Source organism: Sturnira hondurensis, unplaced genomic scaffold (assembly GCF_014824575.4).
Source record: "Sturnira hondurensis isolate 20B ecotype Veracruz unplaced genomic scaffold, ASM1482457v3 Scaffold0010428, whole genome shotgun sequence".
Lineage (NCBI taxonomy): Eukaryota > Metazoa > Chordata > Mammalia > Chiroptera > Phyllostomidae > Sturnira > Sturnira hondurensis.
Window position 1 is genome coordinate 2,160,570 of NW_028083059.1, and position 13,522 is coordinate 2,174,091.

The following is a 13,522-nucleotide window of genomic DNA, read 5'->3' on the forward strand; positions in this document are numbered from 1 at the left end:
CCTGGGGAGAGCACACAAATGCAACTGGCAAATGCATGACCAGGTGGCCAAAGAGTAAGAGAGGCTACCTCCTGAAGGCCATGGGTCACGTGGCTGCTAAGACCACTTGGCCCATGGGTAGAACAGGTTAGGCCACCATCCAAGTGCAGATCATGAGCAAGAGAGCCTTCTTTCTTCCCCTGGGTGTTTTCTCAAAAAAACTAATCAACTAACCAAACTTTTGGGAGTTTCATGTGAGTCCACCTCCTAACCACCAGGCTAGATTGACAGGCCTTTTTGGTCCAGCATCTCCCCCTGTGCTGTTTGGGTTTCTATGATGCCTGTGCCTGCCTTCCCCCGGCCCCACACCCCATCTGATGTGGTGGGGCTTTTTAAACACTCACTGTAAGAACCCCTGCATCTTGGCTAGTTGGGGATACTCCCTTGACTCCGTAAGTCTTGGGGCTGCCCAGATTCCTGCCCTAGGGCCCCTGGCCACAATAATGGGGCTCCATCTCAGGGCAAACGCTCCACTGCAGCTGAGCCCAACCACTGCTCCCATGGGGGGAGGAGGCGGGGGCCCTACCACTCTTGACACAACTGAAAAAATAGCTTCAGTGGGCTGACGAGACTTTCTGCTGAGTAGGCCATTCTTGGGGCTGAGAGCCAAAAACTGTGAAGCATTGTTTAGGACAGTCTGCAGAAAACTGCACATCATTTGTACGAAATAAAGCTCTTTTTAGATTGAGACTATAGTTCATAGCCTATGCTTTTGGTGAGGTGGTTTTCTGGTGTGTGGTATGTTTATCAAAGGATAGAATGTCAAACTTCAGCCCTCATTAAAGGAAGCCATAGAGGCCAACTCAGAGGCTTCATATTGCAATATTTTCTTTTGGACAATTATTGTGTCCTTTTTCCTTTTTTGAATTAGAATTAGAATTTGAATTTTATTTGACATTTCTGTCATATTTTTGTCCTTTACTAAATTCAGGCAGCTACCATGTTAGCTTTTCTCTGTTGTGATATTAGCTCCTTTCCACACCCATCTTCCTAGACTTTAAACTTTTTTTTTTCTTTTGCAGTTTTGTTTTCATCAGTTTTGTTCTTCAAAGTGTCTGTCTTTTTCAGGATATCACAAAATACTTTCATTGTGTTAAAGAGCTCAGTAACTATTTTGACTTTAATATTCTTTGGTTTTAATTCTCCCAACTGATATTTTAGTAGTGTGTGTGTGTGTGTGTGTATATATATATATATATATATATATATATATTAAAGTTTATATATATAAATTAAGTTTAAATATATATACACATACATATATATACACACACACACACACACACATATACCTGTTGAACAGATACACTGTTACTGACATGGTGTTATTCATGGGCTTTTCTAGTTAGAGTTTACTATTTCTGAGTTAATTCTTTAATCATCCGCATTTCACCTCCACAAAGTTTTTTTTAGTAATAGATGCTTTTCTGCATAACTTATATAAAATTTACCATGGCACATTTAATGAGAGGTCTTATAATATGAACTGAAATGAATCACTGTATTTTTTGGGTGCTTCTTAATCAGAATTTAAGAATAAATATTTCTAAAAATACTACTTTGAACACGAGGCCATTTCATTATGAGGTCTTCCCTATGGTGAGCTGTATTGGGAACTGAGAAATAAGGTTTTCCTCTAAGAGCTAAACAAGTATGAATCAACTGAAGAAGTTATCTCTCTGTAAGGATGGCCCACCCTCAGAGGTCACTAGAAAAGGGTAGCTGTGGACATATGAGTGTCAGAATCCAGGTGAAAGGACTATCATGTTGTCTTCATTACAGCAGTTCTTGTCATAAATACAAATAAGTAGAGTAAAATATTGCGGCCATTTCTTTACTTGCCTCGCTCACTAAACTGGGAGTCTTAAGGGTTGGGGTCATCCCTTTTAATACAGCTACAGGGTCATCTAAGTGTAAGGGTTAATTAAGATCCTGAGTTCACATCACAGCCCCATCACTTACTGGCTGTTGTGGCCTTGGTAAGTTTCTTAACTTTCTCTTATTTTCTTCTTATCTCTTTGTCTATAAAATAACAGTTACATAGAGGAATTGTAAGAATTAAGTACATGGGCACTGTTGCCATTATTTTTCATCATATCTCTAGTGGTGCATATTAAGTGCTTATTATATTGATATTCAAAGGAGAACTTTCTTAAATCTAGGCAAGAAAGGCAGCCCTCTATGTATACAAACATGAGTGAATTCCTCTGTCACTGGGGATCCTGTGCTCAGTGCAATTAAGAACCCAGGAAACATCCTTTTCATGTTTTGACCTGCATCCTTGAATAAAGGGAAGCTTGGATACATGGAGACTGGTGGGTTATGCTGTTGACTTTGGAGCTGATACTGTTTTAGAGTACAGGAAGGATTTGAGCCACGGAAGTGGTTTAGAAGAGAAAAGACACATTAACTTGTCAAACTGTTTCACCATGAATACAATAGATTGTACTATAAGAAAATACTGGTTCCTGGTAGTGCTAAGCTTCCATTTTCTTGCTTGTCTTAGGCTTTCAGTTGATGGCTTTGGAGGTTCTCATGACTTAGTACAGTATTAGGAATAGTTATAATTGGAAGCTAATATTTGTAATGTTAAATCATATTACTCATATATGTGTACATGTGTAGGTTTACATAGATCCGACAAGAAGTTTGATAGTGATTCATTAACCATCTTATTATTTTACAGGAAAATTTTAAAACATGAAATTTAGATTTTCAATTTTTTATATTTAAGGTAATTTACAGTTTGACAAATATATTCAAATTTTGTCCACATTGAATTAGTTACATTTTCCTTTTTAATATTTTAGATTATTACAGGCCATAGAACATAATTTATGTAAGCATCTTGATTATAACAATATAATTGGTGATTTTGCTGAAATCAAACAAGTAGAGAATATACATCTGTGGAATATATATGAATTATGTGTCTTTTTTCCCCAATCTTAATTAATTAATTTTATTTTTTTAATTACAATTTACTTTCAGTATTATTTTGTGTTGGTTTCAGGTATATAACACAGTAGATAGACAATTGTGTAGTTTACAAAGTATTCCCCCCCCCCAGTATTTCCAGTGCCCACTTGGCACCATATATAGTTATCACAGTATTATTGGCTGTGGTCTCTATGCTGTACTTTACATTCCTGGAACTGTTCTGTAACTACCAATGTGTACTTCCCAATCCCTTTACCTCTTTACCCAGTCCCCCAGATCCCCTCCTTTCTGGGAATCACCAACCAGTCCAGGCTGAATTATATGTCTCATTTTATCTGTATTTATCTAAATATTACCAACTCATTAACAGAATAACCAATGTGTGCAATTAGTTAATTATGTCATCTTTGATATTTTGCTGACTTTCAGTCTTTTAAATAATCATAACTTTACCCGTGTTTTTACTTTTGTTGTGTATCTGTCATGGTAGCAGGGAGGAGTATATTTTATTTAATATTTTTTAGTTTATGTTACAACTCTTAAATCCTTAGAACTCTGGTGTAAGGGACTTTATTTGCCCCTTGGTGGGCCTGAGAAGAAGGGGCAGTTGCACCCATTGACGGGAAGCATATGGGGAGATAATGAAGGCTGGTGGAGCAGTGGGCATCTGACCCCTGCCCAGTGATAATGATGTGGCTGAGTGGAGAACTATTTGGACAGAGTGTAGCCTAAACAAAGTTCTACATGCATTGGCAGCTGTGGGTCTGCAGTCAGGCTGAGTGTCCTAGCCAAATTGGGCTTCGACCCGTTCTAGCCAAGCTAAGGCTATGGGATGTGGTAATCCCACAGGGCCTACAGTGTCTGGCTGAGGCCTTGCAGAGACAAGCCAGTCGCCCTCACTCTGACATCTCCAGGTTTCTGTATTAGCCTCCTTGGACTCCAACACTAACACACTTTCATTTCAAAGAACAATGAACATCTTCACTAAGAGATGGAGGGAGTTTAGAGAATGTTAACATATGTGAATGAAGTGGGCTTTTAACCATTTGCATAATGAAGCAAAAGAATGGTATTTCAAAGCTAAACAAAGGCAGTTCATCTCTGATTGGTAATGTACTGAGGGAAAAGTATTTTCTAGATGTGAAATCTTGCTGAGATTTTCTAGGAGCCCTAGAGGATTAAAGATCTCAATCCTGATAGAAAAAATCCTAGCTTTGCCTCGTTTGACAGCTGTTTCAGTGTCCTCAGCCGGTGTTTGTAGTGTCCCACTATGACATTATTTTTGATGTGGGACTGTCATGGTCCTGCTCAAATTTGGCCACGCCTGGAGATTGCACAAGAAACCGATGGCCACCAATTCCTTTGTCACATTTCTTTGCCCAGTGACATATTCTTTCTTTTTCTCTCCTGTCTTCTTCTTTGTCTCTCCTGTCTTCTTCTTTGTCTTGCCTCTTCCAACTGGCTATAGATACAATATTTTTATTTTTAAACCCTTGCATTTTTGGCATGTTTCACTCACACCCTGAACCTGTTCATTTCCTCAGATTTTTATTTAATACCTACCATATGACAGGCATAGGGAAAACTAAGATGAAAAAAACAAGTTCCCTGAACTCTAGTTCAGTCAAGTGAAAAAATATCTATTGCATTTCTTGTGCTTCTGATAAAATTTAGAACATTTGGATCTAAGTAAATACCGTATTTCATCTTTGTAACAATCCTGTGAGACTATTATCATCATAGTAAAAAAAATTAAGAAAGAAAAAGCAAGCCACATATTTAACTGATTTTTCCAGCCTTGCTTAAAATACCACTTTTTCCCCCCTTCAGTCCATGTTAGTATGAAGTCAAAAAGTCTTGTTAATCCTCTGTTCAGATTCATGTTCCTCTGTCATCTTCCAGTGTGTTATTGGCATAAGTTGTTTTTAAAAAGTTAGGCAACGTTTTTTACGACTCCCTCCATTTGTTATATAGTAAGTATTGGAACTTCCTGCATTCTCCTAAGTAATCCAATTATTTGTTTCTAAAGCACATTTATTAAAGACATACACAGTCACCGGTAGTTAAAGCCCTTCGGGGAAGGGCCTCGCTCACAGTATAAACTGTCATACCTTACAACGCAAGTGCTTGATAGAGGTTGGCTAAATTTAATAGAACTTAACAGAATTAACTTCTCCTACCTCCATCTTTTACCTATGAATAATTCTCTTCATTTCCCAAATGACCTCATTGTCCTTAGAGGGTTTTACTTGTCTTTATAAACCTTTTCTGCAATTTGAATTTTCTTACCTTTCTTTATAGGTAATAGGTGAGCCCAGACAGTTTGATATTTTCTGAAATTAAATAAGGATGCCCTGAATTTCTTCATCTATATCTACACCTGAAGTACTAAGTAATACAGCACACAGACTTCGTCCTGTGGGTTCTGCTGAACCGCATGATCATGGCCACTAATGCTGCCAACTGGTCAGAAGCCTATAGGCAGCTGTTTGCAGATACCAGCAGAGATCCACACCATCTGTCCATATTTTTTAATCAGAATGTTTTGTGGTCTGATAGCAAATCCTTACTGAAGATCAGGTGAATTGTTCAGTTTCTCTCTCCAAGCCTTAGCACTCCATTATAGGAGGAAATTTAGATCATTTTAATGAAGTTCCTCTTAAATTCTGCCTGGTGCTTTGATGGGTAGTGCACGTGGACAGCGTGGATGTAAGCATTGGTGATGTGCTAGGCCTGTCAGATGCCTCCCAGTCATGAGTAGCCAGTGGTGCTGCACTCAGTTCTCCTGGTTTTCGAAGTCTTTGTGCTTGTAACCCAGTCACGTTTGTTTGAACACATCAAGACCTTCAGAGTAGTCTTAAGCGGCTTAGTGTCGTATTTGAACCTCTTTTTCCATCTGTCTTGTGAAAAGCTAGTTCAAAGATGACTTTTTAAAGACTAAGGGAGTCACAATGTAGAAAGCATCTAATGTTCAGTCTATGTTCCTAACTATCTTAGTCTATCCAGGCTGCTAGAACAGATACCACAGACTGCGTGGTTTATTTTTGACAGTTTTGGAGGCTAGAAATCTGAGACCAAGGTGTGGGCAGATTCAATGTGTGGTGACAGCCTGTTGTGCGGTTCTTGGACAGCCATCTTCTCACTGTGTACTCACATAGCAGACATAGCCAGGGAGTTCTTAGGGGGTCTCACATAACACAGCCCCAGTCATCAGAGCTCCACCCTTATGATCTAATAATCTCCCAAAGACTCTAATGCTATCACATTGGGCTTAGGATTTCAATATATAAATTTTGGGGGTGACACAAACATTCAGTCCATAACTTTCCTTCATTTCTCAAGAAAGTGTAGGTAACTCTGGCTGGTATGGCTCAGTGGATTGCGTGCTGGCCTGCGAACCAAAGGGTTGTGGTTCGATTCCCAGTCAGGGCACATGCCTGGGTTGCAGGCCAGGTCCCCAGTAGGGGGCATGTGAGAGGCATCAACGCACTGATGTTTCTCTTTTTTCTTCCCTCCCTTCCCCTCTCTCTAAAAAATAAAAAAAAATCTTTTTTAAAAAAGGTATATGTAGATCCTCTCTCTTTGTCTCTTTGAGTAGTTACTTGATATTTAGCTTTTCTAATTTTATTACTTTAAAAATCTCTCTATTCTTCTGTTTACCTTGAGATTTCTGTTGTATCACTTTAGTAGCCTTAAATTTCTTGCTCTTTTCTACATCCTGATATAGTTGACTTTCAGTTGGTTTGTATGAATAAAAAGAAACATGGACCCAGATAACTCAAAACTAATTTGTTAGACTCTGGATTTAAGATGATTTTGCACCAGATTTGCATTCCAACTTGGGTTTTATTTAAGCTGCTGTTATGATTAGTTTACATTCCTTAAGCATGTACCAGCTGGCTAATGTAATAAATAGGCAGGTCTGAAGAAGCTGAGCTAGGGTGTATCATTGAAAATTGATTGTAGTTTGTTCCTGTGCCCAGAAAAATGTCTGCTTAATGACTTAGCTTTCTTGGACTTCTTGTTTGCTTTGAACTTGATATTCTAATGAAATGAATTTGTTTTACAAAGAAACCCTGAATATATTTAAAGGGTATAAGTATACAAATTACTGTAACTGAAACTAAATTTGTCTTATATTTTAATTGTTCATGTTCACTGTGTACTTAGTTCATATATATTTTTCTACTGTTTACTCTTCCTGTGTTTTTAGTTTACACCCTGTTTCATTATCTCATTGAAAACCATCTTGTTTCATGATGTTGATGTTTTATAAGCTTGATAATTTAAGTATTTATCCTCTGTGAAAATGTGCAGTAGAAACTGGACTTGCTATTTCCTTACCCAGGAATTCATTAGCAAAAGTACCAGGCTACAGTAGTGAGGAAAACTACCTGACTTTCTATGTTTCGTCCTTAATTTTGAAGGTAATGTCATTATTTCAATGAGAGAATACGTGATTGCTAGGAATTGTTGTTTACCTTCTTGGAAGTAAAGCTTTGCAGAGGGAGCTCGTACAGGAGAATTTGGTCTGGGAGGTGGTGAAGCTCAGATGTTTAGGACAAAGCATTGAGCAGTCCTTCATTCCTCTGCCCCTCCAGGATCAGCATGTCACTCAGTTCTCCTTGAATGAGCGCAAAAACAGTGCTGACCCTTTTGGGCCTCGTTTTTTTTTCATGTATTTTAGTTTTTGCCTTTTTTAATAATAAAGAGAAAGTGCCTTCTCCAGGACTTGCTGTGCAAATGTTTGTGAAAGAGACTGGAAGTATAATAGAAAGATCAAGAAATTCATAGCCATAAATACATGGAACCTTTTGATTTGTTCCTCTGTGATCATTAGCAATATTCCTTGGGTAAGTTAGTCAAACCAATTACAAATCCGTAACTTGGGTCTACTCCTACCATGGATATGGTGTACTGCTTCCCACGTTTGCCGTGCGCTTCACCCATGAGAAGAGTGGCCGACTGAAAGCCATCTCCACCCAATCTGAGCCCCACCTTTTACCATCTTTCAACACAATTGAATTCATTTCTCCCCAGGCAGTCTTTCTCATATACCTTCTTTTCCCTTTAATTGTAGTTGTAAATCAGAAGGTTTCCTTAATCATGACAGATAGTAACAGTGCTGGAGATAGTTTTAAATAAATCAAAACTGCAGAAGAATCTCTGTCAAATTTCATAGCATTTGACTGTGCCTAGAATATGCCCTCAGGGTCCTCCCAAGGTTCCTGACTGAGTATTGTTTCCTGGAGGAGTGCAGCATTTACAACTCAAAGTGGCTTTTGTGGGCTGGTCAGCATTGTTACAACTCAAAGTGGCTTTTGTGGGCTGGTCCAGAAAGCTAGCCAAAAGTTTTAGCAGAGTTTTTATGAGAAAATGCATTCTAGTTTATTCGTACTGGATACATAGTTTGTTTATATTGGGGAACTGTTCAAACAAGTTTTTCCCTAATGATTTTTTAACTGCTTTTGTTGTCAGAAAAAGAGCACATGGGTGAAGACAACCATGATTGATTGCGTTTTTATTTGGAAAACTACTACACTAATTAATGGGAATAGGGTATTTGGAATATTTTTACCCTTTGATATTTTGCACTCACATCTATAAGGGTGGAGAAGGATCTCTGTTTTGGAGCTGGATAGGATAAATTTTTCATGAAATACTGTATAAGACGAAGCCTTCAGATCACATTGGTAGATTGTATTATTATTATTTTAAAGAAGTAGAAGGAGAAGCATGTGGTAATCAGATGCATTTATCTACTCATGATACCAGCAGGCTGGCCTGTGAAACATAATCTAATTGAGCGAGTCCAGGGTAAGAAAGTGCTCTCAGTTGGTCAGTGTTTCAGTTCCTCACCGACTCCATCAGTGGGCCCTCCCAGGGTGGATTAGGAGTGTCATGCTGCTGCCCTGACCAGTGTGGCTCAGTTGGTTGAGTGTTGTCCCACAAAACAAAAGGTTGCTGGTACAGTTCCTGGTCAGGGCACATGCCTTGGCTGTGGGTTCTGTCCCTGGTCAAGGCACGTACCAGGAACAACTGATGGGTGTTTCCTTCTCACATCAATGTCTCTCTCCCTCTCTTTCTCCCTCCCTCCCCGTCTCTCTAAAAATAAGTTAAAAAAAAGTTTTTAAGTGTCATGCTGCCGAGTTAGCTGAAAAGGCACTACTTAAAATCTCACTATTATTAAAAATTCTTTTAAATGTTACAGAAAAATAGCCATATGTATATATTGAAGATTAAGAGGGTAATAAAATAGTTTGAAAGCATACTGTTAGAAATATGGAAGTAACTACCAAAAGAAACAGATAGTTTAAGTTGTTTGGGTGGATAAGAAAAGATAACACACAAGACTATGTACTGTATTTTATTACAAGTCTTTAAATAATTTTCTTTTCAAACTATGCACATGCTTAAAATAAAAGTCAATATAAAATAAAATGGTTTATAACTAACAAGATGTTAAAATTTGAGAATTATGTAAATAATATAATAGTACTGTAACAGTGTAATTAAATGTTTTCATACAGAATCAATATATGGTTATCCAGTTTCAAAATATTTTGATTAGAATCATACTTCTGTCTTTGGATTATATTTGTTTGCACCTTTATACCTCTTTTTTTCTTAACTTTATTATTTATGTGTCAGAAGTAATAAAATCAGGGATGATCATCTTTGTATTATACTACCCATAGCACCCCTTGCATAGTATTTCAGACATAGTAAAGTCCCAGAATATGGTTAGAAAGTAAGTTTACAGGTTTTTAAAATCTCTTTATAAAAATTACACAGATAATACAGATTCATTCTAGAAAAAAATAAGACATTTAGAGAAGCGAACAAAAAAATAGAAAGCATCCCAAGACTCATCTTACTATATTGATAACATCTCTCCAAATGTTTTTCTATGCAATATATGCATGTAAATTAAATTTAAAATAAAATTACATACAGGGATGGCAAAAGTAGGTTTACAGTTGTTCATAATCAATAATAATATAAAAATAGAGGCGGAAAACTTGGAAAGAGGAGAGCTGTGATTCCCCTGCCACCGAGAACGTGCTTTCTTCTAAGGAACCGCAGTTGTGCGGATGTGGGTAGACTTTTTACACTGAGACGAGTTACTCCAGTGTTTTTACCTGCACATTTTGAGTCAGTTGGGTGCATCCGTCCTTTCGGCAGAACCTGCCTTAGGCACTGAACCATTCGTGGCTCACTCCCGGCCAAGATGGAGGTGTAGGTGGAAACACTGTGCCCCCCTCCCACAACTAAATTTAAAAACAGCTAAGTTTTAGAAACAAAAACACAGCCAAAATAGTGAAAACTGAACTGCACGGAAGTTCAACAACAGCAAACCACTCAGCCGGACCGTCAGCGACTGAGTGGGGTCGGGCTGGAAAGATCATTCGGTCCCACTGACCCAGGAGTGGAGGCAGAGGCAGTTGGTGGATCCCAGACGTGGGGTGGCGACTGGTGGACCCAGTGAGGGCACAGGGCGGCTGGCTGACTGCGGTCACACATTCGAGTGCAGATAAACCAAGTGAAGGAGCGAACTGTGAGACAGACCGCTCAGGCTAGGGCCTCAGCGATGGGAATTAGAGCCTGAAAGCACCAACTGGAAAGACTTTCTCAGGGTCCAGGGAGCAGGAGAGGCTCCCAGGCTCAGAGAGTTTGTTGGAGAGACCCACAGGGTCCTGGAGAGTACACGGGCCCACACACCCAGGAACCAGCACCAGAGGGGCCCAATTTGCTTGTGGGAAGCCGCAGAGGGGGCTGAAATCTAAGGGAGAATGGAGCGGAGCAAAGCGCCATTTTTTTTCCCACTCTGACCCCGCCCCCACATACAGCATCACAACCCAGCTACTGGGTCACCTGGCCCTGGTGAACACCTAAGGCTCTGCCCCTCATACATACAGACCAAACATTATGACTCAAGAACAGCTCAAAGGCCCAGAGCCTATAATTCTAAGTAACCAAGAAATGGCCAACCTTTCAGATGCACAGTTCAAAATACTGGTGATCAGGATGCTCACAGAATTGGTTGATTTTAGCCACAAATTAGAGGAACAAATGAAGGCTAAACTAATTGAAATGAAGGGAAATGCACAGGAAACCAATAGTGATGGAAAGGAAACTGGGACTCAAATCAAGGGAGTGGACCAGAAGGAAGAAAGAAACAACCAAACAGAAAAGAAGGAAGAAACAAGAATTTTTTAAAAAATGAGGAGAGGCTTAGGAACCTCCAGGACATCTTTAAACGTTCCAACATCCAAATTATAGGGGTACCAGAAGGGGAAGAGGAACAGCAACGAATGGAAAACTTATTTGAACAAATAAAAAAGGAGAACTTCCTCAGTCTGGCAAAGGAAACAGACTTCCAGGAAATCCAGGAAGCTCAGAGAGTCCCAAAGAACGTGGACTCAAAGAGGAACACACCAAGGCACATCATAATTACACTAGCCAAGATTAAAATGAAGGAGAGAATCCTAGAAGCAGCAAGAGAGAAGGGGACAGTCACCTACTAAGGAACTCTCATCAGACTGTCAGCTGATTTCTCAAAAGAGACCTTACAAGCAAGAAGGGGCTGGAAAGAAGTATCCAAAGTCATGAAATGCAAGGGCCTACATCCAAGACTGCTCTATCCAGCAAAGCTTTCATTTAGAATGGAAGGGCAGATAAAGTGCTTCTCAGATAAGGTCAAATTCAAGGAGTTCATCATCACCAAGCCCTTATTATATGAAATGTTAAAGGGACTTATCTAAGAAAAAGAAGATAAAGATATGAACAGTGAAAGGACAGCAAACACACAGTTATTAACAACCACACCTAATCCAAAAGCAAACCAAGAGGACAGCTAGATCAGGAGTAGAACCACAGAAATGGAGATCACATGGAGGGTTAGCAACAGGGGAGTGGGAGGAGGAAAAGGGGGGAGAAGGTACAGAGAATAAGTAGCATAGACAGTAGGTAGAAAATAGACAGGGGAGGGCAGGAATACTATCGGAAATACAGAATCTAAAGAACTTGTGACACATGGACATGAACGAAAGGGGGGGAATGGTGGGGTAGGGGTGTGCAGGGTGCAGGGGAGTGAAGGAGGGGAATGGGACAACTGTAACAGCATAATCAATAAAATATATTAAAAATAGATAAATAATTAAAGAAAAAATAATTATACAAAAATAAACTGTTTCTTATACTCACAACTGTAAACCTAATTTTGCCAACCCCCGTACATTGTTTTATATGTTGTTCCCAGCTTTATTTACTAAATATCTAGTGAATGTCTTTGTGTGCCGAGTATTTATTTGTCTTTATTTTTAATGACTGCCTAGTCTTCTATCTGGATATGCCATTAGTTTTTAGCTAAGTCTTTCTTAGTAAACACTCAAAGTGTTCATTATTTTCTTTAGTTGTTAACAAGTTTAATGACTATCCTTGTACATATGGTTTTGCGTACGTATTTGAATATTTCATAGGATAATGTGGAATTTTTAGGTCAACAGGTATGCATCATTTTTAAGGCCCTTTATCAGGTTGTCAAATTGTCCCCCAGAAATGTTATATCAGCTTTGGTCCCAAATGGTAGAGAAAAGAATATCTATTTTGCTACTCCCTCACTAACAGGTGAGCAAAAAACAGATTCATCATTGTTGGGTTAATTTGTATTTCTTAGAATAATAATTCATTTGGACATTTTTAACATGGATGTATTTTGTTATTAGTTTTCCTTTCCGTGTTTTTCCCTTTCCCATAAAAAGTGTATTTTTAAATTTTTATTATTCAAAACTATCAACATTTTTAAAAACGTCTTCCTCAATTTTGAAATTTTGTGTTTCAGAGCTGTTTCTTTCCCAAGATCACATAAATAGAATAAACTGATTTCAGAATGTAGTAGGGTGACTATCTTTCAAATTTCTTCCTTTTTGCCATCAGGAAAGCAATAGAAGAACTGCTTAAAGAGGCAAAACGTGGGAAAACAAGGGCAGAAACAATGGGACCCATGGGCTGGTAAGTGCCTGAGTAATATTCCTTAAAACTTAAAATAAATACTAAAGAGAAAAGCCTTAATTAGCAAATAGAGGTTATGTAAAACCATGGATTTGGAGGAAATCACCTGAGGCAAGTATGAGAGAATACCGCTGAGGCTGATGCTGGGGAAGTCTAATAACGTGAATAAATGGGTAGAGGGATGGATGTATATAAGAATCCCTGTCATGGTTTTATCCCTTGGTTCCCAAATCCCCAAGAGACATGTAGATACTACTGTGCTTAAAGGCACCTATGTGAGAGTAATGTTATGTCAGTGTTCATTATTTAAGAATTCTTACTAATGACTATTTAATTATAGTCATTAGTAAATTAAATTTTACTTAAAATAATTCTGATTGTAAGTGTTTTGATTATGTGACAATTCAGCCATGTAGAATTAAAGTTTACCTTTGCAGTTTCTATACAAAATAGAACTGGTTAAAACTTAGTAATATAAGCAAAGGAAAATTTAGTCCTAAGAATCAAGTCTCCTCTTTTAAGCATTGCT

General features: G+C 38.5%; 1 protein-coding gene across 1 annotated transcript in view; it reads left to right on the forward strand.

The window, feature by feature from the left end:
• LOC118995803 (protein POLR1D) overlaps positions 1-13,522 on the forward strand; it is a 43,677-nt gene that overhangs the window by 14,517 nt on the left and 15,638 nt on the right. The window contains exon 2 of the mRNA XM_037058887.1: positions 12,919-12,993. Within this exon, the coding sequence (XP_036914782.1) occupies positions 12,919-12,993 (75 nt within the window). The remainder of the gene's footprint in view (positions 1-12,918; positions 12,994-13,522) is intronic.